Below are 25051 nucleotides of genomic sequence, written 5' to 3'. Positions count from 1 at the left end.
ATCGGACTTGAAACGCTATTAGAAAATGAGTTCTAGACTCGGCAGGGTGCCACTGGAATATTTGTAATAAATTAGCCCCGTTCTTAATTCTTTTTACATCTTTTATCTTTTTTTTGGGAGTAAAAAACATTTGCATCTGCCTTGGACAAAAAAAAAAAAACAAAAGGCTCTGGCTCCGAACGTTCAATATGTGATTCATGATTCGTCGGTGTGGGATCAATCAGCAAACGGAGGGAGGCAGCGCTCTTTCTTTTTTCCATCTGCTTCATGAGAAAATGCCGCGTCCATTAGACACTAATGGAAATGTTACGGTCATTGCAATATTTCAGCGCGATTCTAAAGTCATTTTTAGTGGAATTGTATTTTACTCATTTTGGAACTGCAGAAGATCTAATTACATTTCAATATTGTTGAATGGTGAAGCTTACAGACGTTCGGCTCTGGTGTGTAAAAAAAGAATGGTTTTAATTTGTACAGCGAAGGCCTGAATCGTGCATAATTTCCATACAGTCTCGTCCTGATGCTGACGGTCTGTCTCGACTCATTTTTTTTAGCGGAATGGCTCACTAATGACATTACAGCTGCAAGTCTTCCCACCACTTCTAGAGAGCAACAGTCTTCTGTGATGTCCCGTGCATTGTAACTCCTGCCCAGGCTATGCCCATCATCCTATTGGTGGAGGTTGAAGAGGTACCCCCTCCATCTTTGTAAAGTATTTTGAGTCATGAGAACAGCGCCATATATGAGTAAATTAATTATTTCTCATCCAGATTCTTCTTAGAGGTTGTCAAGTTTTCTGCTTTAACTCCATGCCTTGTTAGTTTGTCCGAGATTCCCACCATCCATTGCATAAAGAGGCACTTCCTGGCTTCAGTTCCCTTATTTTCCTCGAGCTTGTGATTCGCCTTTAAGCTAAAAGTGTTTTGCTGGATCTGCTTTATCGATGTCTTTGAGGATTTTGAAGACCAGGGTTAGATCCCCGTGCTCGAGACAAACGGACTTAAGAACTGTAATCTTCTGATTTGTAAGTCACTTTGGATGAAATGTCATTTGAGTAACAGAACAACAGGATTTGAGTGCATGGAGTAAATTCAGATGGGTGGTGTAGAACAGCGGTTTGACTTGTGGACTGGCAGAAGGCTGAGAAAAGCTTTGTAGACCAGGAATGTGAAAAATAAAAAAGGTATTCACTCAGTCTCATAATTAATCGAAACCAGTGTTCAAAGTGCAGGTACAGAAGAGCTGGTACTCGGTACTCAGTACTCTCTTTTTAAGCATGAATTCTTAATACAGCTGAGAGTTTACTGTCCATATTCACTATTATTAGATCGGAGGAGTTGGTCCTCCTCTGAGTTTCAAGCATCAAGATTTACTTTCATTAGATCAGAGAGTTGGGTACCTCTGGGAGATTTTTAAATGTCAAGATGTTCTAACATTAGATTGGAAAGTTGGGTTCCCATTGGGGAGTTTTGAGGATCAAGATTTATGAACAATAGATCAGAGGCACTGGTCATCCTTTGAGTCTCGAGCATCAAGACTTACTAACAATAGAATCGGAGTGTTGGGTACCTCTGAAAGTTTGAAGTATCAAGATTTACTGACATTGGTTTGGAAAGTTGGGTTCACTTTGGGCATTTCAGGCATCAAGATTTACTAACAATAGATCAGAGGCACTGGTCCTCCTTTGAATTTCAAGCATCAATATTTGCTATCATTAGATCAGAGAGTTGAGTACCTCTGGGAGTTTCGAGCATCAAGATTTACTAACAATAGAATCGGAGTGTTGGGTACCTCTGAGAGTTTGAAGTATCAAGATTTACTGACATTGGATTGGAAGGTTGGGAACCTCAAGGAGTTTTGAGCATCCAGATTTAGTAACAGTAGATCGGAGGCACTGGTGGTCCTTTGAGTTTCGAGAATCAAGATTTACTATCATTAGATCGGAGTGTTGGGTACCTCTGTGAGTTTGAATTATCAAGATTTACTGACATTGGATTGAAAGGTTGGGTTCACTTTGGGAGTTTCAAGCATCAAGATTTACTAACAATAGATCTGAGATTTGGGAACATCAGGGAGTTTTGAGCATCAAGATTTAGCAACAATAGATCGGAGGCGCTGGAACTCCTTTGAATTTCGAGAATCAAGATTTACTATCATTAGATCGGAGAGTTGAGTACCTCTGAGAGTTTGAAGTATCGATATTTACTGACATTAGTTTGGAAAGTTAGGTTCCATTTGGAAGTTTCAAGCATTAACATTTACTAACAGTAGATTGGAGGCATTGATCTTTTGAGTCTCGTGTGTAAATATTTACTAACATTAGATCAGAGAGTTGAGTACCTCTGGGAGTTTCAAATGTCAAGATGTTCTAACATTAGATTGGAAAGTTGGGTTCCTATTGGGGAGTTTTGAGGATCAAGATTTATGAACAATAGATCAGAGGCACTGGTCATCCTTTGAGTCTCGAGCATCAAGACTTACTAACAATAGAGCAGAGTGTTGGGTTCCTCTGTGAGTTTGAATTATCAAGATTTACTGACATTGGATTGGAAGGTTGGGAACCTCAAGGAGTTTTGAGCAACCAGATTTAGTAACAGTAGATCGGAGGCACTGGTGGTCCTTTGAGTTTCGAGAATCAAGATTTACTATCATTAGATCGGAGTGTTGGGTACCTCTGGGAGTTTTGAGTGTCAAGATGTACTAATGTTAGGTTGGAAAGTCGGGCTCCCTTTGGGAGTTTCAAACATCAAGATGTATTAATAACAGATTGAAAGCACTAGTCCATCTTAGAGTTTCAGGTGTCCAGATGTATTACGATTCAGAGAGCTTTGTGTCCTCTTTGTGTTTTGAACATCCAGACAGAACATGTTGGAATTTTTCATTTGAAATGTTATTAGAAAAATGTTCATAATGGCTCAAAAACATGACCTGGGAATTCAATGCTTCTTCCGAGAATGACAAAACTATGCTGTGCCCGGCACCAGTCTGAGGATCAGCAATTGGGAAACACTGGTCCAGACGTTTTGCAGCATTTAGAGCTACAAAAAAGAGCATTAAATGAGATGTATACAGTATATATCAGATTTTCTACTAATCTTTTTAAAAAGACATAATTAATGAGACCCCAGAGATTCTTCATATCTAATCTCAGATTTTAATTATTAATAGGCATTGTGGTTGAGCAAAGGAACATTCAAATCAAAATAAATGTTGGGATGACACTTTTAATGAAGGTGCTGGCATGGCAAAAATAAACACGCACACAATGGCACAAACCCGGAGCAAACCAGTTATTAGGCTGTAGGGCCACCAAAGCAAAGGTGAAGATAGCTGTGAAGAGTGGTCAGTTTTTAGGGTGGAGCTCTGTCTGGTGGTCTGCTCTTTCCCAAATGGTCTTACAGTCCCCAGACTAGAAGGGGCGAAGTCAGTTTCCCTCATTGGCCGACTGCTTAGAGCTGTGGGTGGCAAAAGGGACAAAATGGTCAGTGAACAGCAGCCCCCCCCTTGGGTCCCAGTGTGGCAGTACTTACCTCTGATGACCCTCTGAAATACAGCAAAGGACTGGTGAGCCCACAGTGGTCTGTGGTGTATCTTCTGATTTTATATTTATAATAACGCAGCTTTAATTAATGAAGTCATCATTCAGTTTTTCATTCTGTATACCATTACATGGAAACAATCATCAAAATGGTGTTGGAAAGTCGCTTAAACAAATGAAATGCACATGAAACATTTTTGAACTTAATCCCTCTGCTTATTTTTAATAATAAAAATTCTCAAATAACGAGTTTCATTTAAGCCCTGGAGAAACACATCTCAGGACGTAAAGTCTGTGTGGCACAATGGCAAAGCACCAGATAGATGACACGGTGTCACCCATGCTTGCCTGAGGCTCGCCTTCTGGACTTATCAGTGGTAAGCACTACCAATCTGGGACACGAGGGGGCACTGTCTCTGGAGGTATCGTCGACAGCCCTGAGAAACCGCCCAATCAGGGCAAGTGGCTCCGCCTCTTCCTGTCCAGTAGCTGTAAAGCCAAGGCGGTCCTGGCAGGGGTCATCTCGTTGTGAATATCGATCACTCTACAGATCCTTGATCCACACTCAGCCCTGCTTGGCTAATTTGTAATTATGTGTGCCATCGAGCGCCTGTTTATTTTGGGGATCATTTAAAGAGGAGACCTGGTTGGTGCCCTTTTTGTGGACGTTGTCGTCTCTCAGTCGACGACAGCGCAATTGTAATAGAAAAAGAAGCGGATGGGGAAAATGAAAGCCCAGATGATTGTATTACATTAACGCGTGAAGAAAGCGGTAGATTCATATCCTGGAATTGCCGACTCCTCATCTGCAAATCAAAACAGAAGCTGACCTACCCTGGCAGGTCAAAGTGCCAATTATGTAATGCGATTTCCCCGTCCCTTCTTTGAAAATCAAAACGAATGGAGCTGAAAGGAGGCGGCTGTATATGGAATTCCAGGGAATGATTTCCATATGATAAACCGGTAGGATCCTAACCAGTGTCAAGCAAACGCAATTGGCAGAGGATTTATAAAGCAATTTTTAAATATTTAATATCCATCCATCTCTTTTTTAACCTGCTTATCCAGCTCAGGATCACAGTTTAATTGGGTTTATCTTTGAAGATGGGCTCAGAATATTTCAGTAGGTTTACAAATTTAAAAACATAACCTGAAAAATCCAATGCCATGTCACTCTGGTGCCCTGGGTGCCAACTGCCTTGAGTATCTTTCATCTCCCGGAAGATCGCTAGTCATAGCCGAGGATGGACCATCTCCTGTCATTTCTTTCTTTATAATATTCAGAGGATTCGACCTTTCCTCACTAATTACGCCACGTAACTCCTCGTTCCTGCGCTGCTCCCCTCTCGGCTGGCTACTGAGACTCTCTCCTGGTGGGCCGTGCTGTCAGACCACTCTCACTGGCTTCCTTTTCTCTCTTTCTTTTCCAGTCTCTTCTGTTCTCCCTTTTCTTTCCTACTTGGACTTTTTCTTGATAGTTTGTTTCTTTTGCCACAGAGCACTAGTGAGGGATTGGCTCTCTCACCACTTTACCACCTAACGGCTCATTTGTGGTGAGCGTGCGGGCACAGAAATGGCTGCCGTTGCATCATCCCAGTGAACGCTGCACATTGTTGGTGGTTGTAGTGGGCTCCCCACTCACTGAAACACTTTGAGTAATGAGAAAAATGCTATATAAATGTAAAGAATTAGTATTATTATTTGTATTAAATTTAGATTTTTCTGCCACTCCTTTTCTATAATCACCCATCAAAAGATCAGTAGCAAATACAATTTTTATCGAAATTCTTCCACCTTCCTTCCTGCAAGAATTTCCCAGTACTGCTCAAGCAAGACCTGGACTGCTACCAGTGTCACCGTACTGCATACTGGGAGCACTCCAGGGTTACATGGAAACCAGTATTGTCCAATCAAGACTGTACTTCCACACTCCACTTCCCATGAAACCCTGCAGGTGTCTTGATTGGGATCAGAAATGAAGAACACTGACACCTTCTGTGTTGGGGGTACAAACTGCTCCTGGTTTCCAGGTTCACACAGTCCATTCATTGGAGTTCCATCCCAATCAGGGACAAAGATTATAGGGCATTCTGGGCAGGTTGTGTCTCCTGCACTTCTTCCATTGTGGCATCCTGGCTGGGCAAGAACTTGGTCTCATCCCAGTCGGGATGCCCGTCTGTCCTCCATGACACTTACAGTGAGTATGAACGGCGTGACCTGCAAGGGACATCTCTAAATGCCAAACCCCAGACCCCTAGAGACGAGTCCTGGATTCAAAAGGCTTATTTTTTATTAATCTTTCTTTCTTTCTTTCTTTCACAAACCATCCAGATGACCCTTATCCTTCTCGCTTTAAACCCGGACCCAGGATTACTTCCAGTGTATCCTCCTTCTTCTAACTGCACCCCCTAGCAGCCCATTAAGACCCCACCAGGACTGCCCTCTAGAACTACAACTCCCATGCTGCCTTGCAGGTGTTCAAACAGGAGCTATACGGGAGGGATGCTGCCACCTGGTGTACTGAAGGAGCACATGCTCCCATAAAGCTCTGTCCTTCCTTTATATCCTCTCAATCATCCCAGCCAAGATGTCCATCCATTGATGTTGTCCATCTATTATAAGGGCCCCCTGGCCACAAAACTGATCCTTCATCCCAGCCAGGATGCCAGCCGATCCTTGTCTTCCATCACAATGTGCCAGCTGCTGCCACCAAGGTAGACTTGCGGTTCCCTGTTTAATCCTCTAGGGGTGTACTGCCACCCTAACCCCCAACACAGACAGGCAGGGCACAGGTTCAACTCAGCACCCGTGTTAATTTACAGTTTGTGCACACGTTACCAACACCGCAATACTCAGTCCATTCCCTTCCTTGCCGCCAGTCCGTTTGATTCCACTCCTTCCTCCCGACTCTGGCCCCTGAATGGTGGGACTCGAGGTGCCTAATGAGCTTCTTCTGGCCACACTTCTGGGTGAGGTGGAAGTGTGACCAAATAAGGCCCTGGAAAGGTCCATGCGCTACCTAGGGGTGTCCACGGGTTCCAACAGGGTTGAGCTCCCATGCCCACTGGAAACCAAGGAATCTGCCCGCATCTCGGGGTGTCCTGGCTGGGTAAGGATTCCGGCCACCTGCCACACCTGCAAACCGAACATGGACGAGGCAGGTCCGGTAAATGGAGGATTCGATATTAATGTCATACCGAGGATAATAATGGAGAGGCCTCTTCCATAAGGGTGAAAAGTGCTCGTATGCAGCCGTCACATCTACAGAGCATTGTATTTTTAATTAAGTAATTAATACAGTGGCGTGCCAAAGCAGATAAAAATGAACCATCTGTTAACACTTCCAAGTATTCAGTTTATAGTCATTAAAACCCTTCTGTAGCCATCCTGGAGCACAAAATGAAGTGACGCCGTTGTTTAAAACAGAGGAAGCCAAGTGTATGGGGCCTCGGCGGTCTGACGTGTTCAGCCCAGTGCTTTCATGGGACGGGTGGTCCGTGTGATAAAACCTTTCCTGCCATGCCAAGCTCCCCTAAACTCTCGAATTTCAAATGGCCCACAATGCCACATTTGTCGCTTCACCTCATAAAAACAACAGCAATCACCCCCACCCCGCCATGATTTGTCACTGCACCGTGCAGACCGCCAACGCTGGCCGGGAGAACACGGCGCCCTTCTGTTAAGCAGTCGGAGTTTTCGGTTTCCTTGAATAATTCATGGTATTTTTATCTTATCTGCTTGATTGGACATCTGTGTTCTGTCATTATGGTCTGATTATTAATTCATTCGCTTGTTTCTCTTTGTTGTGATTTTATAATTGTTGCTTCTGGAGATGAATGAGTTTGAACTGAGGACTGGCGCCCCTGGCAAAAATGCCGTTGTCCAAGAAACGAAGGCAGGAGGTTGCTGAGGTGCGGATTGCCAAGGATAGGCGGCACGCGCTATTGGGGGCCGCAGATGATTCAGCATTTATTGTAAAGGAGAGCGGACCACCACATAAGAGCGCATGTGCCAGGGTGCAGATGCAGTACTTGTAGGTGAGTGGGCTCATTTTAATAGGGGGTCCCCTCCCCTATAGGCATGCCCACTTTTATTATTTCTTCCCGAAAAGTCAGCTTCACGTCTGTGACGTCGTCGGCTGAATTGGCCAGCAAAGCTCATTAATAAAACATTAACATATTAAATAAAAGAAATCCGAGTGGGATGATGATGATGATTTTTATGGGAACTCTATTCACGCTTCTTTAGAGGCTTTTTTATCATGGCAACTGGCGCTGAGGCAGACTCAAATTAACGTTGACACTTAAAGCATTATGTCCTGATGCACAAGAGCAAAGGCCAAATGAGGAGAAATAAAATGCTGTGGACCCCAAGGATCGTAATTGCTGGCTTCACTCGCTGCCACGGTGGTCAGTGCATAGGGTGCCAAGACTTTCATTGTCCAGGAGATGACTGGCATACATTATAAGTGGCACAATGGGTGGTGGCCCAATTACATACAGCTAAGGGGAAGAAATGATACGACGCCAAGAAGAGCCCCATTAGGTATATAAGCAGGGGCGTATCGGTGGCTCGGAGGCGCTAAGGATCTGCGCTCCTATCTGGAAGGTTGCCGGTTCAAATCCCATTACTGCCAGAAGGGATCCTACTCTGTTGGGCTCTTGAGCAAGGCCCTTAACCTTAAAGAAGTTGCCCGAGGGGAGCCGTGCAATGGCTGAATCTGCTCTCTGACCTCTAAAGGTCACGCAAAAAGAAAATCTCTCCTCGGCAATTAATACAGTGTACCAAAAATAAATGAATTACTGAATACCAAATACCCAGCAGGCATACCAGCTACACTACAGAACACGTCGCCCACCTGAGGCTAAGCACTTGGATGGGAGACCATCTAGGGAAAGCTTGCGTTGCTGCTGGAGGAGGTGTTGGTGAGACCAGTAGGGGGAGCTGACCCTTTGCCCCATTGCAGTGCCAGGGACACTGCACTTTAAATATGGAGCCTTTCATCAGATGTGACGTAAAATGGAGGTCCTGACTTTCGGTGACCATCTTTTGAAAACAGTAGGGTGTCTCCTGGTGTTCTGGCTAAATTGCTCATCCTGGCCTCATCCATACTGGAACACCTAATCATTGTTTGCGCCTTCTTGTGTAAATATCTCTTTTACCCTAATATGTGTGTTGGGCATACTGGTGCAATAATGGCATCAGCCAGGTGGGGGATACACATTGGTGGTGGTTGACGTGGCTCCCCTCTGTCTATGTAAAGTGCTTTGTATATTGGGAAAAGTACTATAGAAATAGTCTTGTGTTTATTATTATTATAACTAATTTCTACAAATCAGAAACTGTACAGGTAGTCATTCAGTTTTCATAAAATACCATTTGGTTTAACAAATTGAGCTTATCTATATATATAAATTGCTATGGTCTGTTTTATCTGTCATGCGATTACTGGAGTACAATATTGATCTTGGTGTCAATCAAATCCTTATGGCCGGATGCACATTTCTGAATCAATGGATTTTGAGGTCGTGGCCACCTCAGCAAAGATGACATGGCGGAAAGAAAAAGAAGAGCAGCGACATCTGATGAGCATGAAGCAAATAGCAGAAGAAGCTATGTTCTGACAATCCTAAATTAACCACAGTGTGCCGGTGTGTGTGTGTGTGTGTGTTCACCCTGCAATGAACTGGCACCCTGCCCGGGGTTTGGTCCTCCCTTGTGCCTATACTAGCTAGGATTGGCTCCAGCAGACCCCCTGCAACCCGTGACCCTGAATAAGTGGGTTAGAAAATGACTGACTGGTTATGTGCGGAGTTTGTGTGTTTCTGATCGAGAAGGCGATATGATAGAAAGAAAAAGATGAGCAGTGACATCGGCTGAATGCGAAGCAAATTGCAGAGTCTGATTACTTACAAGATAGGGAGGAGAAGAATGACCGCTCCGACATCCATTGAGCAGGAAGCACATACAGGGTGGAAAGCTGCAAACTACTGGGAATAGAGCCTTACTTACCCTTAACGCTTATGATAGGATACCTTCTGAAAAATCAGAAAATGACAGGGCTGTGGTAACCATGATAAAATAACATGATTGACAAAGTGACAGGGCAGCCACCTGCTGAGCGCTTTACTAGTAGGCAGTAAAGTTTATTGTAATAAAGAGTATGAATTGGTGTAACTAGCACACGTGTGTTCATAGAAATGTAACAATTTACTTCCCAAGGTAGAGGTACATAATAAACATGAACAGTTGTGTCAGATATTTGAAATATTAAAATGTGTGCTTCAGTTTAACTGTTTAAAGTTTTTTTTCTCAATTATAATAGAAATTTGTCATATGTCCCCCTCTGATGGAGGTCCATAGAGGTCTAACAAAGGATCAAATATTAAAAATAACCTCATATTCATAATCAGTGACCTTGAAATAGTCTAATACGATACCCCACATGCTTGAAGTCTGTCATTTCTAACCTCCTGAGAGTGACACTTAGGGGACCTAGGACCACCAATACAGAATCAAATATTAAAAAAAATATTAGCATATTCATGATCAGCCACTTCAAGATGGCATAAAACAACACTCCCCATGCCAATAAATGAATGCCCATGTTTTTCGAAGTTTTGTGAAGAGGAGTAACTCTGTCCCCTTGTATCCCTTAAGGAGGCCGGTTGGTGTGGCCTGCACAACTTTAAGTCCTTTTGCTCATTTTTGCTGAAGACAACTTTTGGCTTTCTCTTTATATCATAAGAGTGTAATTTCCTACATGGGCGCCCTACGCATGACGGGTTTAGTGTAGAGGGCCAGAAATCGGGAGGGGAAACCCACAAAGCTCGACGCCACGCATAACTAGACATCAAGAAGTGTCCAGCGGTTTGTCGTTTGTCGAGGTTTTCTCATATCAGGACAGAAGCCTTAAGAAGTAATTCTGATGAACACACTGTTTGCGCCGCTTGTTGGAATGCTAGAAGTTGCCAAGCAAGAATACATTTGCCGGAGGTTTCTGCTCCCCCCTCCCCTTCATGTCAATGTCATACACCAGATATGCTGCATTAGCAACTGAGAGACCCTCCGCCGGGGCTTGATGACAGCAGCGCCCAGGACGAGTGCATTAGTAGCACATTTCCATTTGTCTTCTATTCATTTTGCAAACCGCTAAGGAAGCTCTTCAGCGGTCCTCACACGTCATACCAATAAGCCGTAAAGCAGCAGGTGGTCATTTTCACACGCCGGTGGATTTATGCTCTTGTGAGCAATTTAAAAGTTTCAGCTTTATTTCTATGCAGGTGATCGCAGGTTCTGCTTGCTAGGCCTGCTGTGATAATAACGCTGCAATTGTTACTTTATGACATGGACCTTTTATCTCTTCACTACACTCCCATGATTTACTTATTTGTTTGTTTGTGTTTTTTTTTTTTTTTTTTTTGTCTATATCATTAGCGATGTTGTGAATAAAATGTCACCAAGTGTCTGTCTGAGACCCAAACATGAAATGTTTTCCATAAACAAAGTAACAACGTTCTCACTAAGGTATTATTTCAATCTGGTGCCGCTATAAATGTTTCATTGGAACATGAAGGAGGAAATTCTCCACTGAATTCCGCCGTTTCATTATTCAAGGATGAGTGATTGTTTTTAAAACCAAATCCAGACGAGCTCTGTTGGCAAAGTGGAATCGGAAAACTTTTCTTTGAGGAAATCCATTGCGGAGAAATCTGCAGATCTGTCACGTTGCTTCAGTGCAAGACGAGCAGATCATCCTGAGCCGAGACGTCTCCAAAGCGTGGCTCCGGGAGACTCATTTGTATTCCTCTCGCTGTCATGAATACTTGCATTCAACACACAAGGAATTTACACATTGCCAATGTGTGGACACTAGGGGTCGCCGTTGCCCCTTTAACCCCAACAGACAGACACAGGACACAGGCTAAAAACACCAAGAAGTTTGTTTAATTTCTTGTTTTCCTTCCATGAAGTGCCCACGAGCACCACAGCCACAAATAAACAGGCAAGAGAAACACCAAGTACAATAATAAATTCTCTCTTTCTCCACCATATCCTCCCAGCAAGCTCTGCCCTACACCTCCCAGACTCCAGCTCTCTTACTGGGTCTTCCCCGACCCGGAAGTGCTTCTGTTCTTCTTCCCACGTGGGTCAGCTGGAGAATCCAAGTTCTTTAGTCAGCCCGGAAGTACTTCGGGGCTCCCGTCCGCGTCATCCATTAGTACTTTTGGGCTATAGGGAAAGTATGACTCCTCAGGTCCTTCCACACTCCCCCCGGTGGCACCCACGGCACCCAACCGGGCTGAGAAACTGAACTCCAAGACCCAAGATGCCCTGCAGGAATCTAGTGCACCGCTATACTCCAGGGGAGCTGCCATCTAGCGTCTTGGAAACAGGAGACAGTGTCCGAAAGTAGTGGCCTTTTCCCCCTCCTTTCATTCTCGGGGCGGCCCAGCTGTCGGATGTCCATAGCAACATCTAAAACAAGTGAAGTGATAAGATCATCCCAGGGAGCACAATGGGGACGTGAAGTTCTGCCTCTTGGACACTTTTCTAAAATTGTCCATCTCAGTGCTTGCGTCCATTTTAAATACCCTCTTTGGTTATGTTCAGGTGGCCACACCTAAGCCTAAAATACAGTAAAGCAGCACTCAGGAGCTCCCATGGACAATGATATGACAGAAATGAAAGACAAATTGCCTGCAGTTTGCTGCAGCCTCACTCTTTTACTTCCCATCCATCCATCCATCCATCCATCCTCTTCCACTTATCTGAGGTCGGGTCGCGGGGGCAGCCGCTTGAGCAGAGATGCCCAGACTTCCCTCTCCCCGGCCACTTCTTCTAGCTCTTCTGGGAGAATCCCAAGACGTTCCCATAGCCAGCCGGGAGACATAGTCCGTCCAGCATGTCCTGGGTCTTCCCCGGGGCCTCCTTCTGGTTGGTCGTGCCCAGAACACCTCACCAGGGAGGCGTCCAGGAGGCATCCTGATCAGATGCCCAAGCTACCTCATCTGACTCCTCTCGATGCGGAGGAGCAGCGGATCTACTCTGAGCTTCTCACCCTATCTTTAAGGGAAAGCCCAGACACCCTGCGGAGGAAACTCATTTCAGCCGCTTGTATTCGCGATCTCGTTCTTTCGGTCACTACCCATAGCTCATGACCATAGGTGAGGGTAGGAACGTAGATCGACTGGTAAATTGAGAGCTTTGCCTTACAGCTCAGTCTTTTACTTGCCTCCCAAAGTAACCTTTTAAGAACAGAGCTGGGGAGTAGGGGGGCCTTTGATTACGATAAAGTCCTCATGTGCTGTGCCAGTTATGTCATTCACCCAGAAGCCACCACAGCTCCTTTGCTGTGACATTGATAGTGCAGTAGCTTTAATGGTGAGTGACAGCCATGACTACCAAAGGAGAAGTGATGCCTGAAGTACATGTGCCTTCGGTTCATATCACAGTCTTTGGTGCCTTCTAGTGGTGAAAAAACAAATCGTCCAATGTTGGTGGCTTCTGTCGGCAGATGTTTGTCTCCAGACTGTGGTTGGAATGACGCAGAGGGGCTTCTCCTTCACTGCGTACAGTGGTGTGAAGCTCCAGAGCCAGAGCATCATGTTCCTGAGTTTACAGCAGGGAGTGACACACAAGGCCTGAATGCTCTAAAAACTTCACTTTTTATTCAGTTTACAAGGTGCTTTTATTAGCTTAACAAAGACGACGACAAGCATCTGAAATCAACTAACGACTGACCAATAGACACTGAACTCCACCCCTCAAATACTGAGCGCTCCACCCACACCCCGCCATTCAGAACAATCTGGAAGTTAGGCTGCCGTTTCACACTCTCATCCCAACACCATTCAGTCTTCTGCTGTCACGTTTTAGCCGGGATGTGTCCCCAGGCTAATTTTTCATTTTTTCCTTCAGAAGTCTTCTTTGTTGATTGTCACATATTACTGTCATGGTGTGTATTTTTTTGTTCTCCCAATTCTATTTTCTCAAACTTTTATATCACATGTTGTTTACCAAGTGGAATTACCCCCTTCATCTATTATGTAGGTCTTCAATATAACAGGACCTTCATCACCGTTATTTTGCACTTCCTGATTTGCCACACTGGTCAGGCTAATCGAGTACCCGCACTCCCTGCTTACACACCCATGCCCTTGTAATCCGGGGGCACAATGTGCTTTGCCGTTGTCCTGCTAGGAAATGCAGGGACGTCCATCTGGATGGTGGCTGCAAATTTTGTCCGTATCTTGGCGCATTCATAGGGCCCCCTCACAGATGAAGTTTTTTGAAGTCAGTACTATCACTGCTGGGGAGGGTCCAATAGACTATTGGCTGCGGACAAACCACCACAACGTGTAAATGTCTGAAATCGAAAAGGGGAACGGATTTGCCAACCCGGTTCCAAGGACTCTTTGAGCTGGCAGGATTTCTTTAGTCAGGTCTGTCCTGTATGTCTCTGGCCAGGTCATCTGCTGGAAAAGCTTTCATTACTGAGGTGCTGTTTGAAGTGACCCCGTGTAGTTTTAGGTCCGAGTGTGCCAAAGATGCTTGGGTCTGTGCCAGTAGACTAACGGCCCCAGAGTTTAACGCCATTGTCCACTTATAAAAATGCCTCTGCATAAATATCGTGTGTCCAATCCTTGCTTAGATTTGTGTCGGCCGCTTGTCTCAGGCCATCAGTAGCGACTACAAGAGGGGGGGGTCCGTACTGACCAGTAGGGGGCAGGTGTAGCCCCCTGATGCTCTGTAGGAAGACAGACACACCAATATCCAGATAACTGTTTAAAGAAGCGTCATCCAGCTATAAGACGAGCAGCAAGGGGCACAGTCAGCACACAGCGAAAGGCGCTCTCTCAGTCTCCTGCAACAGAGTCATCCAGCTTTTATTTTTACATATATACAGTAATTACAATGAAAACAAAATTACACAAAATAAATGATGAAATTAACACCAAATGAAACAAATACATTATGACAGAAATTAAATCCTCATCAAAACAAGTGCAAAATATCTCTCTCTAACCAAAGTACTTTTTGTTATGCAAATGAACCTTCTCAAAACCAAACAATTTTAAGAAACGCATATTAACAATAACAATGGAGGACAAAGTATAATTACCGTTGTAACATACCTATAAGACAAGCAGCGAGGGGCACAGTCGGCACACGCAGCGACAGCCGGTCTCTCTCTCTCTCTCTCTCGGTCTCCTGAAGTAAGTCAAACAATACGCTAATGAGGCTGGATCTCCTTCAAATAAAACTCTTCTAAAGTCGACCAAAAGTCACGACAGAACCTCAAGATACATCAACAGCTACGTGACGTGATGCCTCCATGCAGTTTGAGACAGAATACGCCATTGTAAAACTTACACGAGAGACAGAGCGCATCAAGAGCGTCTTACCTGCCACAGCGTCATCCAAACTTTTGCCAGGAGTCTGCTGTTACGCTACGTGTGCACCCTGTGGGTGTTTCATTCATTAAAGCCCCCCCTGCTACAACAGGCAAACAGGAACTATTATACAAAAGATACACGGATTGCATTCTTATTAAACAAAATTCACAACATATTAAACAGAAGCATTTCGGTATTAAAAAGTTCACAAAAATAAAACGTAACAAAACGGACTCGGCCACACAGACGGCTCCAGGACTTGGGCTGTGTCTGCTTTGTCTGACTCCATTTCTGAAGTCCAGCTGTGGCCCTACAATGAACTGGCGGACAGATGTTGCTCTTTTTCATTTCGGTTCATTAGTTTCTGCTCTGTGTTTGAGTTATTTGAACAAATCTCTATCCTCATATGTGATTTGGTCACTTGGTGAGTGCCAGAATAAAACCGTCTGTGCTGCTGTGTTGTATTTCTGAGGTGGCCATGGTACGTTGGCACTGTGAAGAGGACCACTTGTGTTCTCTTTTGTGTCTTCTATGTAACCCCATTTCCTGCCTTGCGCCCTCTGTTGGCTTGGATTGGCTCCAGCAGACCCCCCGTGACCCTGAGCGGGTTGGATAATGGATGGATGGATGGATGTTACCCCATTTTTTTTGACACCCATTACACACTCAACCTTACCTGGAAGGGGGTCTCCCTCTAAAAATGCCTTCCTCTAAAAATGCCTTCCTCAATATTTATTCCATTTTTTTTCCTACCAGATCTTTTTTTTTTTTTTTTGAAGTTTCCTTTAATCTTCTTGGAGAGTCAAGGCCTTGTGTCAGGAAGCATAGCCTGTTGAGGCCCATTCAGGCGTTCCTGGTGTGACTTTTGAGGAATACAAGAAATACGCTGTTGTTGTGGTTCCCAAAAGCGATGCGCTCACATCCAGAATTCAGCTGGCTCTTTAGTTTCACCATTGTCTCTGTGCCATAGGAACCTCAAGTCGCTCCTGTGGGCTTCTCTAACCACAAAAGAGTGGCACGTTTACTTGGTGGTTGTGGGTCTTGCGACTGGCTCCTTCCTAAAACTCGTGAGCCCGCCAAGCAGAAGACTGTTTGAGTCCGGTCCACTTAGTAGAACCGAACGCTGGGGTCTAAAACTGCCTCTCACCTGACCAGGCCTCTGTGGAGATTAAGTTCTTAAAGGTAGTGGGCACCAACATTGCCCGTCATTCATTTTATGGATGGGCTCGTTCTACATGTCCATTCTCAGACAGTTTGCCTATAAAGCCCAGCTTACTGCTTTCTTCTCAGCTCTTCTTTCTGCTGCAGAGAGGTGAGGTGAGAGAGAGCCTGTTCACCATTACTAGGGAGGTGAGACCTGGGAGATGTGAGAAGCAGAGGAGGAAGCCAGCGACTTCCAGTCAGTCAGTGACGAGCTCCTTCAGAAAGACTTGGACTTCCATTAAGAGGGGATGCTTATTGTAATCTTGCAGAAAGGAGATCTTGGGTTCATGTCCCGTGGACAGCACTTTGAGTAGTGAGGAATAAGATATATATATATATATATAAAGCATATATTATTATTGGGCAGCACGGTGGCATAGTGGTATCACTGCAGCCTCCCAGTAAGAAGACCTTGGTTTGCTTCCCAGGTCCTACCTGCGTGAAGTTTGCATGTTCTCCCCGTGTCTGCGTGAGTTTCCTCCCACAGTCCAAAGACATGCAGGTGAGGTGTATTGGTGATCCTAAATTGTCCCAAGTGTGTGATGGGTGTGTGTGTGCCCTGTGGTGGGCTGGCACCCTTCCCGAGTTTTGTTCCTGCCTTGTGCCCTGTGTTGGCTGGGATTGGACCCGGTAGACCACTGTGACCCTGTGTTAGGATGTAGAGGATTGGATAATGGATGGATGGATTATTATTATTATCGTTGTTGTTATTATTATTCTCATCTTTGGTTTTCTCCAACACAATGTCTTACCAACCACACTGCTGTGTACTTAACTAATGGAGACAGCCTTGGGGGGCATTGGTGTTCATGCCCATCGTTAAGTCACCCTCCCATTCAAGCAAAGGTGGCTGTGAAAAGTGAAGGAGCCCCATTTTCGATGCTATATAAATAAGTTGTATTAATCTACTCTCTCTATATATAAAATCCTAAGCCTAAAAGTGCAACGATTTTATGTGACGTTTTTATGTCACGTTTATTGTGAAGCTTTAAATCGGGCTTATTTTAAAACCTACATACAGTATATATGTTTGGTATCATTCTTTTCAGTATTTATTGAACTTTAATGTGATGTTGTTAGTTTTTCAAATTCTTATTTTGTTTTTAAATTATAAACTAAAAAACATGAAGAACTCGCGTCCTGTAAGATGAGACTTTGTGCCAAGAGATTTAACCAGGCCCGGCACCGGAAATAAAAGACAAAGAGTAGGACAGCTGCTGTGCAGGCTTTTAAATGTTTGAAGCGCCGCACGAGATTCAGATCACACGGCACGGCAGCAGCAGCTGATCGAGCAAAGAGGAGGTAAAAAAAAACCCAACAGTATTTGTTTCCCATTGTGTCACCATTTAAGAAGGGGTTTCGGAGGAGCGACTGCGTCTCCTTGGGGTGCGTTCGGTCCCTCTTCTTCATAACGCGAGTGGCAGAGACACAAAGTGGCTGGCTTGTAGCAAGCAGGGGGCAAACCCCCTAATATTATTATTATTTAAGGCAATCAAGAGCCCTGGCCATTCCTACTTACACACGCACACACAGGCGCAGACTCACTCACTTATACTTGCCTGGGCCTATTTGTTGGGAATCCATACCAAATGAAAATGCGAACGCTCCTCTCTGCTGACTGACCGTCCGTCCACTCCACTGCCTTTTCTGACTCCAATTCCAAAGAGCACGCAAGGCGAGCCAATCCCAGCCTTTTCCTATTGGCTGCTCGTTTCTGCTCACTCGCTCGGACAGGCGTGTTACCCGCGTGCGGACAGGTTGGCTGAATTCCCTGCGTGTCTGTTTCTCTCGGTTTTATAGCACCGATTGATTTTTCTGGTCTTTGCTTAACATTGATCTTCAGGGTTTCCGTGGCAACCGTGTATTACTATTTTCAGCATTTCGCAGCCTGGCAATGTTTCAAAGGTATCATGTTCATGGTAAAAGATACATATATTAAATGTTAAATAAAAAAAAAAAACAATGGATTATATGTGCATTTTAAATAAAGCAACACATCTATCATCTTAATAACTTTTTTTATCAGTTCAGTAAAAGTATTTTGCATTTCTTCTCCTTTAGACCCTTCAAGCTAGGGATCTGTGCCAATAATCAGAAGGTTGCTGGTTTGAACCCCATAAAATGCCAGAAGTGACTCTACTCCACTGGGGCCCTGAGCGCAGCCCTTAAACCTGCAATGGCTCCATCATGGGTGTTACGTTAATCTGCATCCAGCCCTGCAACCCTAACCCTGGCAGGATTGGCATACCAGCCAATATAAAAAAAACCTCAGAATGCGCCAGTGTGGTGCTGGGGTGTCACCCACTGCACTTGGGTCCCAATCCAGGTGGTTTGGCGTGTGGTGGGTGCTGCATTGTGCTATCAGCGCATGCTCCCAACCTCTCTCCTCTCTAAGATCTAATATGCCTCATTAATGTTTTATTTGAAGAGAACAAAGCCTCCCTCGTCTGGGGGTCCAGTGTAACGAGAACCTGGAAGAAGGAGTCGAGAGGTGCACAGCAGCCCAACACTCCTTTACTTCTGTGCTCGGCCAGAAAAGGTTTGAGGAGCCGTGATGTCATCCAAGCCCCGCCCCTTTTCCAATATGTAAACAAGAAGACACCCAGTAATGACAGACATACTCGTCACTACAGCTTGCGCTGAAACCCTTAAACCTGTTGACGTCTTCTTTCTATCTTCTTAAAGGCGTACAATACGCATTTTACATTATGCCCTTTGCTGGGAACGTTAAACCTACAGGGAATTCATAAAGAATTCCGACCCCTTCAACTGTCTGCACGCTTCATTGTGTTGTAGATTTCATGTTTAATTCATACCTTTGACATTTTGGGCCCATCAATCTGCACTCTATAACCCATAATGACAAGGTGAGAATTTGTTTTCAGAAAGGCGTGCAAATGTATTACAAATCAAAGGCTGAAATCTCTCATTCAGGGAGGCCTTTGCTGTGGCCCTTCAGATTGTGCTTAGGTGCCTCCTGTTTGCTTGAATTCTCCGTGAGACGTCTCTAGAACTGGAATGGAGTCCACTTGTGGCAAACTGAATTGACTGGACATCATTGAGATTTGGATAGAAGACCCCACAATTCAGATGGCATGACATAAACCAAGCCATGAAGTCCCTGCAGACCTCCACGATCAAACGCTGGTGAGGCACAGATCAGGCCACTTCTCGGTGCTTCCTCCTACCCATGTCCTCACGTGCTTGATTCACTCCTTTTTAATTGAAAGATCAACTTTATGAATGCCTTTGAGAATTTTGAAGGCCGTGATTACATTTATAGTTACTTATTTGGCTGACGTATAACATTTATCAAACAACAGGTTACACTTTCTTTGTGGTTTTTCCTGCTGGAGCCCAGGCCGGTCATGGTACCGGTGCCATAGAAGACGTCACTTCTGGTCCCGAAGACACCACCTCCGGGTCTGGTGCTATTGATGACGTCACTTCCAGTCCCGATGATGTCACTTCCCATACTGGCCTTTAATGCCACCATCTTGCCTCCGTACCATCAGTTCTGTTCTGGACTCTAACCTGTGAACATATCTCAACAATTTACCCATTATACGGGTGGCTGCCCCAAACCTTTTTGATGTCTCTTGGTCGTTTTTGTGACAACACAAGAAGTTCATGCCTTTAAAATAACGAGATATTATTTACAACTCCAGGCACTTCACAGCCAGATAAACAGACAAGCTGTGAGATCTTTTTGCCCGATTTGAGTTGCGGCAGTGGGGTGGATGGGATAGCAGGCTGCTTGCTGCTTGTGCTGATCGACACATTTACAACACAAAAGACGCTAATGGAGAGGTGCGAAGGAATTTAAGGTGGCCTGGGATTACAAGTTTTTTCATAGGCTTCAGGGTTTCTAATGTTAAATGGCAGGTGTTGTCGATTTGTGAAAAAAAAAAATATTGTATATGTAAAGCTTGGGAAAAATTGAAAGTAGAGATTGTTAATTATAGCGGGGGGACGACACCATTTTCTCAATTTGCCGAAAAAATTGAATGATGTGACATATGAGGTTTTTTCCCAGAGTTGGTCGAGAGACGTTTACCTCTTAAAGATGCAGCAGGCACTGAACATCTTTGACAATCTAACTACAAGACATCACCAAATGTTTATAAAAGGGATTTTAAAAAATCCGTCCCCAAGGAGCCCCTGTGTGCCTAATCATTCTGATTCTCTTCCTACCAGGTCATTCAGATCAACTTTGAAGAATTTGACTTGGAAATTGGATACGACACGTTAACAATCGGAGACGGAGGGGAAGTCGGCGATCCAAGAACGATCCTTCAAGTGTAAGTCGTCTCTGAAGCCTCTGTCATTAAGCAGCTGAAGTTACTAATGAATCTCTTAATAAAAGCATAACTCTGCATAAATGAAGGAAAATATTTTTCTTGATTCCACATCTGCCGCCATATGTTCCTTTTTATTTTTTATAGTGCAATGAATTAGTCTCTGCAGACAGGCAAGCCTTGACCAAAGCTGAAGGATTTTATGTTATTTTATTTTTTTCACTCTTTTTCAAATGAATTGGGCACACGGGGTCATCCTGTCATTTTCTCATTTCCTTTGTTCACTTTCAGCCTGACCGGCAGCTTTGTCCCTGACCTGATTGTCAGCATGACAAACCAAATGTGGCTACACCTTCAAACGGACGAAAGCGTTGGCTCCATTGGATTTAAAATAAACTACAAAGGTAAGCCTAAATATGGCATGTTACAATTACTTTCAACGGGATATTATGTAAGTCATGAAAGTGAGGGTGGCGTGATGGCGCAGTGGTTACTGGTGGACCTTTAACAGTTTCATGGACTTGCCCTCCCCTCCTAGCCTGCTTACTGTCTGGATGGAGTTGGCAGACGGGAGGAGTGTGAAGGCTACCGAGGTCTGAAGGGATGACCAGGAGAGGAAACTTGGGATGAGCAGAGACTCCAAACCAGAGAACACTTTTCCGCAGCCCCAGAGTGCAATGGTGGTGTGGTTTATGCCACTCGGGCCAATGACACTTGGCATTATGTAGAGCGATCTTAGGTTTGTGTGCAGATGCTCGGCCACAGAAGCCGATTTCCTAAAGTTCTTGTGCTGATGTTGAATCCAGACGCAGCTTGTAACTCTCTGGTAACTGATGTCAGTCCCAGCCATTGTTTTGCCCGCTCTGTGTGGTTATGGGGGTTTACCATTTCTTGGCTGAGCTGCTGTTTCTTCTTGAAGCTTCCACTTCAACAATAGGGAAGATCTAGAAGAGCACAAATCTCATGGACTGACTGGTGGTATCCTATGACAGTGCCACATTTACAGTCACAGAGCTCTTCAATGTATTGTTATGATGCACCTGAACTCAGTCATTTAGCGGGGTGTCCACATACCTTTGGTCATATAGTGGACGTTTAATTCATCACATTACATCCCCTCGTGCCAAGCTAAATGTACATCTCGGCAGAGCATCCGTGTCGTCTTGACCTTTTTGTAGATGATTATTTATAAAGCTCACTGCAACTAAAGATAACACAAAAACAAATGAGGGTTAGGGTCCCGTACGATGCCCTATTTAATTGGAATGTCCAAAGCATGAAGACGTGGCATAACTGTGCCAAAATAAAACAATTGCCGGTTGCTATTTTAAAGCTGATGCCAATCTCAGCAGTAGTGAGGAAACATTAAATGTGGCATCGTCCCATCACGTGACCAACGCTTTATGGCTATAATCGGCATAATAAACCTTATGGCTATTATCAGTATAACATAATAAACTTTATGGGTATAATCATATTTGGACTCAGGGCTTCTGTCTCCCAGGACTGCTGCCCTTTTTCTTTGCTGACTTTCGGGCTGACGTGTGCGTGAGTTTGCCCTGCGCTTGACTGGCATCTCTTCATGACTGACACAGTGTTGATGAGATGGAGGAGCTCAATGACCAGTGTGGCGGACAGCCGGGCCCTTACCTGGGACCTAGGATGCCTCGATAGTGGAGGGACCAGGGGGAGAGAGTTTATTCAGGACATTATCTCCCCCAGAACGCTAGAGGGCAGCAGCCCCCCAGCTTGCAGCAGGGCCACTGGTTTGGAGCATGGAAGCTTAACCTTCCTGGGGCCCGTGGTCACTGCCAGGGTGTGCCTGGACATTTGCCGAGCCCTGTTTGGCAGCAATTCTGCCACAACGAGAACTGCTGCCAGAAGAAGCTTGTTGGGCACCCTGGAGTGCTTCTGGGTGTCCTGTAAAAAGTGCCAACCACCACTACTCAGGGAGCCAGAGCCGGGAGGAGGTGGACGAAGTTTGGCAGGAGACGAGTGGAGGTGAAGAGAGAGAAGAAAGTGAAAGGCGAGTGTTTTGTGTTGGACTGTCTATTGGTGCTTGTGCTGTGGCTGTGCTGTACACGCAGGAAACGGGGGAAGGCGTTTCCCACGAGAAAAGGAGAAAAAATGAAAGTGTGTGTCCTGTGTCTCTTGTGTCCGGGGTTTGAGGAGCTGTTTGCCCCTGGTGGTCCACAGCAGGTAATGAAATCAAGGCAACAGAACAGCTGATGTCTCCTACCGAGTTTACGTGAAAGAGTTTAATTCCAAGAAAACAAGCATATCAGTACGGTACAAATGAAGTTTGTACGTTAGTCATTGACCCAACAATACCCTGTCAGAAGTGCTGAGAAATTTCTCACTCATGGCTTGCAAAACCTTCACGCATATTGGAGCACCTTAGGCAACCGCGGGGAAGTGGGTTGTGTTTTCCGAGGCCAGACTTGATCTCGTTATCTGGCTTGGAGCAAGACGGACACAGCTTTGAATCAGGAGGCGTCAGATTCTTTTCCAACAACGCCTTTCATTTTTTTAAACCAGATGTATTTTCCAAGTAGTCAGGAGCGGCTCTTTTATGTTTCCTTAAGTCTTGTGTTCTGAGGCACAATCTGTCCAGTTGGAGACGGAGAGCGAAATGCACTCCTTTCTTTGAAAGTCTTAGCCCTTTTGCATCTGAGACTGCATAGAGAGAACGAGTTTCAGCCTGCTGGTGGCCTACATACTGTGATAATAATAATAATACTAATACTTTTTATTTATAGAGCGCCTTTCCCATACACAGGATCGATCTACATGGCTTCACACGTTGACAGCACGGTGCTACAGTGCTGAGCTCCAGGTGACTCCCAGCCCGGTCACCGTTCTCTCCACACACCTGCAGGGTTTAAGTCCAGAATTCTGCTTTTCCTTTCCCTCCCACATCCTGATTTCCAGTTTCTTCAAAACTACTAAGTCCGTCAAAGAGCTTTTGCCATTTATTCTTGTTTTTTAGATAGAAATCGTCAGGTCATTGTTTCAGTCCAACGTTTGCTAAAGAATGGACCAGCTACAGAGACTCATTCGTGATGTTCTCTCCAGATAGCCGACTGCAGAGACGGTATGTTAACTTTGGGCCCGCCGCATAGCATTGTATACCCAAAAGGCCAGTGTGATGGCCTTCCGTATCTAGCCTGCCAGCCTGAAATAGCAGCCCTCACAAAGCTGGTACGCTACGGCCCTGTTATGTTACCCTAAGTCTTGGCGTATTCCCACAAGGTCTCTACACCTCTCTACTCTCCTAACTCGGCTCGCTGGCTGGCGTGCCGACCTTCGCTCTCTTAGACTACGCCACATGATGCACCGCTCTCTACTTACTTACTTTTTTTTTTTGCTGCAGGTCACTTTTGTTTTTGCTCGTAATTTTCTAGAAGGAAACGGAAAGGAATTTGGTTGCACTTTAGCGTGGAGGTTGCGTAGTGTGGGCTGAGAAGTACAAACAGGCAAAGAGAGCTTCTACTCCCTGAACTCGCCTTTGGACATCTGCGTAATGCTGTGACCGATGTACCACTCCAGTCAAACTCCACACCTGCCACCGTCTCCAGAGCGGGACTCACCGTGGCTGAGAGTGTTGGGGCGTTTGACGTCAGACGCGAGAGGCCTGCGGTGAAGGGGAGACGTGTGGCAACCGGTTGGAAAATCGGGTGAAGTGTTTTTGTGCGTTGCTTCTGGCACTGAATAAGGTCTTGAAGCGAAACACTCAAGGGTGCCGTTTTAACATAAGGACCCCCACAATGGACAGTAGAAAAGGACGAAAACAGTGAAACTGTAAGTTATATGGCTTGTTCTACGGTAGAGATAGATAGATAGATAGATTGATTGATACTTTATTAATCCCAAGGGGAAATTCACAAGCTGCATCAAATTGTTGTTATAATATTATGGCTTATCGGTGGTGTGGAGTGGTGGCTCCGTGGCGAATGATCTGTGCTGGTATGTGGAAGGTTGCTGGTTCAAAGCCCATTACTTCCAGAAGGGATCTTACTCTGTTGGGTCCACGTGGAAGGCAGACTTTAACTTGAAAATCGCTCCAGGGTGTGCTGTACAATGGCTGACACTGCGCTCTGACCCCCAAAGCTCACGTGAAAGACTGCTTCACCTTGGGGATTAATACAGTGCACCAAATCGTGTTCTCATCGGATAATAAAATTGTACTTTCATAAGACAGAAGATTTCTAGGGAGGCTTGGGCTGTAGTGGCGAAATGCTAGGGAGGGCCAGAGATCAAAGGGTTAAGAGTGTTTTACATACCAATTAGCTTTAGGCTAAGAAGATGAAGCTCACAGAGGTGATGCTGCTGAATGAACTTTACCGACCCCGGAGATCGCGGGGACTTCACCTCACACTTAGTCCATTGTGATCTGATTACTGGGGTTTCTGGTCTCATTTTCATGCTCTGCTAGTCACAAACGTTGTGTTTTGGATATTTTCTAACTCCACTGTGGAGTCACTTGGGTGAGTTATGTATGTCTTGTAAAAGAGGAGTCACAACTACGCTGAAGGGCTGGGGCACCACCTTGGAGACCCCGGATAATTGAAAAAGATGAAATAACAAAACACACAACAACTTGTGGAGTTCGT

At 45.0% G+C, this 25051-nt stretch overlaps 1 protein-coding gene across 1 annotated transcript in view; it reads left to right on the top strand.

The window, feature by feature from the left end:
- csmd3b (CUB and Sushi multiple domains 3b) overlaps positions 1-25051 on the top strand; it is a 1150768-nt gene that overhangs the window by 793131 nt on the left and 332586 nt on the right. The window contains 2 exon segments of the mRNA XM_039737543.1: positions 20338-20441; positions 20730-20842. Coding sequence (XP_039593477.1) covers positions 20338-20441; positions 20730-20842 — 217 coding nt within the window.

This window comes from Polypterus senegalus, chromosome 15 (assembly GCF_016835505.1).
Source record: "Polypterus senegalus isolate Bchr_013 chromosome 15, ASM1683550v1, whole genome shotgun sequence".
Lineage (NCBI taxonomy): Eukaryota > Metazoa > Chordata > Cladistia > Polypteriformes > Polypteridae > Polypterus > Polypterus senegalus.
Note: the sequence above shows the minus strand (reverse complement) of the source record. Positions and strands in the feature narration are given on the sequence as shown.